General features: G+C 37.0%; 1 protein-coding gene across 1 annotated transcript in view; it reads left to right on the forward strand.

Moving 5' to 3' along the window:
* LOC127434299 (double-stranded RNA-binding protein Staufen homolog 2-like) overlaps positions 1-1,312 on the forward strand; it is a 152,021-nt gene extending 150,709 nt beyond the window's left edge. Inside the window, 1 exon segment of the mRNA XM_051686938.1 lies at positions 115-1,312. Coding sequence (XP_051542898.1) covers positions 115-208 — 94 coding nt within the window. The 3' untranslated portion in view covers positions 209-1,312.
* Positions 1,313-6,447: the final 5,135 nt, after the last annotated feature.

The raw sequence follows: 6,447 nt of genomic DNA on the forward strand, positions 1-6,447 counted from the left end.
ATGGTTAGTGAATGCGGCCCACTGACCTTGTGTGATTTTATATGAAGGGTCTTTTTAAGGCAATGCTGCAGCTTGATCCTGTTTAACCTTAATTTCCACCTGTTTGTCTTGTAGACAAGCGAAACGTCTGACTGAGAGGACAGACAGTAAACTGACTAACTCAGGAACCACTGCTCAGGACTGCAAGGATTCAAAGGCTGTCGTCTAGGAACTGACCCCGCTCCCCACTGAGAGCCCCCACGACCGCCGCTGCATCCTTCTACACATGTCAACATGCAATATGGTGGATGTGTCCCATGATAACTAAAAGACAAAAAAGGCATTTTCTTGAGTCTATGTGAAGACAACACTATCTGAACACAACATTTATTTACTCTAGAGTTACTTAAAAAGAGCAAGCAAGCTAATATAAAAAAAGGAAAAAAATGTTTATTGCATGGTACTGTTTGAAAAACAAGGGAAACTTCAGTGACAGTGTAGAATTTCCCCATTTGATAGATGTTTGAATATTATTTTCACCTTGTCTCCTAGTGATATGGTTTAAAACAGGCTTATAACATGCCATTAATAGAAAAAAAGCATTATTGGGGGCAAACAAAGTTGTGTATCTTATTTTGGTGGGTTATATTATTTTCCTTTTCTCTTTAATCTATGAATAACAATGCTTGAGTATTTAAGGATTAACCAATGCGAGTGCTGTGAAGTCGTAGATGTTGTCTTCATATATAGTCACCCAGCTTACCGTACATGCTGACATAAAGCATTCATCTATCTATATGGATGTATATGAATTGTAGAATAATCATACCCAGAGGAAAACAAAAACAAAAACTATGAGTGTAAATGGACAAAATTGATACTAGAGGTAAACAGCATATTATCACCCATGATACAGCTAATCTAAGGTGTCCAAATCGAACAAACAACACTCTTGCCTTCTAAAACGTTTTTTTGAGGATAGAATTGCGTGACAGAAATACAAGAGCCTGTCGATTTGTGCCTCTAGCAAATTCCTGTTTGATGATTGTTTCCTTCTCCATCAGTTTTGTCCAGCACATCTACACCCATGTTGTGTGTTGTATTGACTTGATACATCAACTGATTGCTTTTAAGGACTGCATTCTGAGAGCCTGTAATCAATGGACAGGCTCTCTTTTCAAAATGATTGAGTCGTAGAAAGAACAATTACTTGACCTGTCAAAAGTAACTCACTAGAAGAGCGTTTTTCTCTCCCTGAAGATCTACAATGTAACAAAAGACATGTTGGTTACCTAAAATGCAGTAAAATCACATCAGTTCATGTTGAAACCAGTGTTGTGTGTTGTTATCTTTTCTCCTGATGAGTGAATTTATGTGCGGTGAGATGACAGTGAAAATGCGTTTGCATTTCTAATTTTATACAACATTTTTCATTACAAATTACACTATCAGCATACCAATAGGAGTGAACATTTTAATTGAAAAGTTGACATGAATTTCAGAATTTCTTGGTATTTGGTATATCCTCCATTTGCATGCCCTTGAGCTGGAATGGACTTCACAAGTTGATCCATGTTATCCAGCATGATTTGATAATGTTCCAAAGAGCATCTTGTGTGCTTCAATGGAAGCAAGGAAGTCTGACCTTTTGTACGAAAATGTCCCAAATTTGAAATTGAAAACAAAAAATCTGTCATGATTCCACACATCCGGCCCCTAATAAGGCTGATTAAGCCTGAGAGGGATTTTACACCCTCTGCCCTGCCACAGTAACACATCCTCCTCATTTCAGAATTATTACATGTTCTTTGTAGCTAAACAACGGGTTTTGTATTTTGCTGGCAGCACATGGGTGTGAATTAAAAACCACAGACGATTTGCTCAAGCATATTGTGTAGTGCTGTGTCCAAGCTAAAGGGAATTCTAGGCTCAGTAACACATGAACCATCATCCATGAGTCATTCAGTCGTTAGGACACTGCAGTCTAAAAATAGATCTGTAATAAAAGATTATGCAATATCACTATGGAAACATTCCTTCATTCATTGTAAGGAGTATTCCTTCTTTACATCACCACCAAACAAAGTCCAAGCTCATTAAATAAAGGATTAACGGATAGAATATCAAGTTTGTTACAGATCTGTTATAAGTGGTGTTTGCTAAGGCAAGCATCACTATTACTATTGTTCATACATGGATGTTAGTTGTTTGTTAAAATCCTTAATCCTAAATATTCATGTGGTGCGTATCTCCAAACTTTAAGCACCATTTGTGCTATGGACATGAATGATAGCTCAAAATCAAATTGTTGTGTAGAGATGTGCTATTATTTTTCCTAAGTGATTGGACTTATGATTAATAATAATAATAAAAATAAATAAAAAACCAACCAGCCATATCTAGAGACTTGGGCTGGTCTTTTGACTTAGGCCAGTAAGAAACCAAACAGAACATCCAAGAAACTGCATAGCACTGCATTAGGACCCTCCTAGAACAGGGTAAGATTGACAATATTTGCTCTCTGGTTTTGATTTTTCAGGGGCATTTTATACCTTTAAAGGGCACATTTCTTTCTAACCACATTTTTTGCCCCCATATTTTACATTTTGGGGGCATTTTTGTTACTTTCAGTGGCAATTTTGCTTTGAGCCCCCTTAATTTCTTACTCTGTTCTAGAACACCCATATCTAGAGAATTGGGGTTAGGCTCTTTTGACTTGGGTCAGTAAGAAGCCATCCAGAACCCCCAAGCAACCACATACTGTAGCAATACCTTAGCAACCACCTGGAACACCCTCAAAAACATTTGAACATACTAAAAACTTATTAAAATGCTTAAACATACTAAAAAGCACCCAAGCCATATATAGAGGATATATTGGGGATGGGCTCTTGGACTCCTTTGACCTTAGCAACCACCAAAAGAAACCTAAAAACATTCAAACATCCATTGTAATGGACAGATGTGCAACTCTTTAAAAAGACATAATTTGGAGGAAAATTCTTATGGAGTAAAAAGTAAATGATTCTTTGTAAGAAGAGAGTTTTCTGCTGAGCCTATAAACTGTAAAAATTAAAAGATATTTGAGGGGTTCCTTAGCTGCCACACTGGTTGAACCATCTGAAAATCCTCCAGACACCCTTTAAAGGAGCCACAAATATCAATTTATGTCCTCAAAAAAACATCAATATACATTTCAAGTGCCTCGAAGACTTTCTCTTATTATAGGGTTATTGAAGGAACCGTTGACAGGCCTTAGAGTTCTTTAGAGTTCTTGCAGGAACTTAAGTTTCTCAGAGAACTGAAAGGGTGTCTGGAGAATTTCCAGAGGGTTCTGCCAGAGTGGCATCTGAGGAAGCCCAGTTGGTGCCTCGATTATCTTTTAGTTTTTCCAATGAAGGTGCAGCAAAAAACCGTTGAAGAACCTTTATTTAAATGCCCTTTATTTCTCACATATTATCCTTATTATTGTTGTTTCTTTGTTCTGCTCCCATCACTGTCCTATGGCATGTGATGTTTGTTTGAGTTGGGCCTTATGTAGCTTGATTCAGTTATTTGGAGAAGATTTAATTTTCTCTGTTTTGTTTTTGTTCCTTTTGTTGTGGCTGATCGGAGCTGGCTCATAACAGCCTTTCAGACTTTATCTGGAACGCCCATTTGCTAAACTGATACGTAACTATGCAACCTCAACAACAAACCGGCCAGAGCAGCTGTAGACTGACATGAGAAAGCTCTCAATGCACTGCTGTATCAAAGTCTTTCTGTATCCTTTAGCAGGAACATACTCTTCCATCTCAACAACAGAGAGATGTACTGCAAATTTTCTTATGCCAGATCGTGAAAGTTTTTGTGTGGCATTATCCCTCTTGAAATTCTTAGCACCTGGTATGCAGGAAGAGACATTTTAAATTAAAGCTCTTCAGCCTTTTTCAGGCCAAGTGTTCCTTGCTGGATAAGGACCCGTGTTACATATTGTATCAAATTGAGAGTAGCATTTTAAGCCTGGCCTATAATAACGTGTACAATAGCATATTAATGTATTGCTTTGTTATTACATTTACATTGCAAATTGCAATAACAGTACATTTTAAATTTGCATAATACATTTTAATGTGGGAACTTTGGCTCTTAATTTTCGCTTAAAGTTAACTTAATTTTTGTTCATGTGTTTTTAGATCAATTAGTTTGAGATCAAACAATATTTAGCAGACTCCCTGTTTAAAGAACACTGCTTTAAAAGAATAACTTCCAGTAAGATGAACGATATGTTATCTTTGAATAAACACACAAGCTATGTTGACCACTTAAAGTTTAAAGGAATGGTTCACCAAAAAAAATCAAATTCTGTCACTGTTTACTCACCCTCATGTTGCTGTAAGCCCATATGACTTTCCTTTGCAGAACACGAAAGGATACAGTAGCAGTTGATAGTGACTCGCTTTAAAGCTTAAAAAAGCTCCCAAAAGTGATTTAAAGCGACTTGTGTGTCATATCCCAAGTTTTTTGAATGCATACAATATCTTTGTATGATTAACAGACTCAAATTTGTCATTATTCACTCTCAAATTAAATAATTGATCAACTCATGTATACAATCAAATATAGTGATGTGTTAGGCGGCGCTAGCTATAGGCAGACTAGACAATTGCCTAGGGCCTTCACATTGCCAGGGGCCTCCAAAAGACATGTGAGCTTTGGTAGTTATCCAGGACTGAACGGTGTGACAGTTATGTTCGCATTTGCGATTAAAAATTATAATGTGCAAATAGAAATTTTAACCCATTCGCACATGTGCAATAAGTTTAGCTTCTGGCGCTTGGAAAATCCACAGATGATGCCTATTAAGAGTGTTACAACAAAGAACATGTCAAATGAGTCTGATGTCTACTTTTACTATATTATTGCATAATCTCGAGCACTTTAGCACATGGCCATGAACGCGTAGGGTCAAGGTAATGTTCCCTCTGCGCAGCGCGCTACTTGCACTGCTGCACTCAATTTGATGCGCTATATGCAGAAACTGAGTGTTGATCAAATAAAACTCAAGATATTATTCTGTTTGCCTGCAAGTCTGTGAGTACTGTATTTAAATGCTTGACATGTAGAGAATTAACTTAAAGATGGTGAGCTTTTGACTCAAACACTGAATTCAGCATGTTTCTTAGAGAAACACCATGCGATGCAGATAAGGGGTTTTCAGTGCTCTAATCTTAAACCAATACAATGAATGTTAATAAAACAGTTTATTAAAATGGTTATATTTATTACATTAGTGTTTATTACAAAGCAGGAAATAAGAAAATGCATTATCCTTAGGTGTTGGAGCTTTAGAATGATATTCTTTATTGTGCACCCTCTTATGTTTTAGTTGCTGTACTTGTATAACACTAAACAATTAAGAAAAGGAAGTCAAAGACTCTTGAATTTGCTCAATGCTAAAGGTTAGTCTCAGTCTCAGACAGCATGCCCATGGATTACCCACAGAACATTCACAGCAAGCATGATGCATATTGCAGCAGAAATGGCAAGAGTTGCAGAAAATCCATTCAGTTTGCCTAGATGCAATAGGTAACGCTATTAGGCTGGGGTGCACAGGTTCTTAACAGTTTTTCAGATAAAGTTTTGTTTAAAAGTTACTAGGCTGCTACAATGAGCACAAACTTTGACTTTTGATTAGATTTGCCAAAGCTTGCCAAGTTTATGGCATTTAATCTTTGAAATAACTTCGAGTACTGCTTGAGGCAGATTATGTGATTGATTGGTATGTCATACCAAACTAAATAATAAAAACAATTAGTAAAAAAAAAAACTTTGTCCATTCAGGGGCCTCAAGGATAAATTTTGCCTAGGGCCTCTTAATGCCTAAAACAGGCCCTGGTCAGTAACATCAAACCTCATTGGTTCTTGCACATCTCATGAGGTTTGATGTTATTGACATGACATTTTTGGGAACACAATTCCTTTAAACAATTAGGACTCCTTAAATGTGCACTCTCTTTTGAATACATTTCCAATTTTAGGATTGCTCTGTCCTGGATGACTCAAAATCATTAATGACCTTTCATTGTGTAAAGCTGTTAACACTGGCTTTCTTGCATGGGAAAACAAAGTTCAATGACCCCCCCCCCCCCCCATCCAAATTAAGTGTTATCGACCCTTTAAAACCATTAACTTAGTGCTTCGCTAAACTCACTCTTTGTAGATTGACAGGAAAAATAAATCCTGTCTGCATAGCATGGGAAAACGTTTAATAATCTTGTGTTTTCATGTTGTATCAAAGCTATGAATTTCTGGCAATACGAGGCTTAATTATTTCCTTAGCTAATAGCTGCTTAAGTCAACCGATTGTATCTGACAGTTAGCTGTAGGAGGTTTTGATGTATCAGTATTTCTCTCTCTCTGTATTATCACTAATCTCCTACCATGGACCATCAGACAGCCCAATTAGCCAGACTCCTCCAACATCAA

The sequence above is a fragment of the Myxocyprinus asiaticus genome, chromosome 44 (genome assembly GCF_019703515.2).
Source record: "Myxocyprinus asiaticus isolate MX2 ecotype Aquarium Trade chromosome 44, UBuf_Myxa_2, whole genome shotgun sequence".
Taxonomy (NCBI): domain Eukaryota; kingdom Metazoa; phylum Chordata; class Actinopteri; order Cypriniformes; family Catostomidae; genus Myxocyprinus; species Myxocyprinus asiaticus.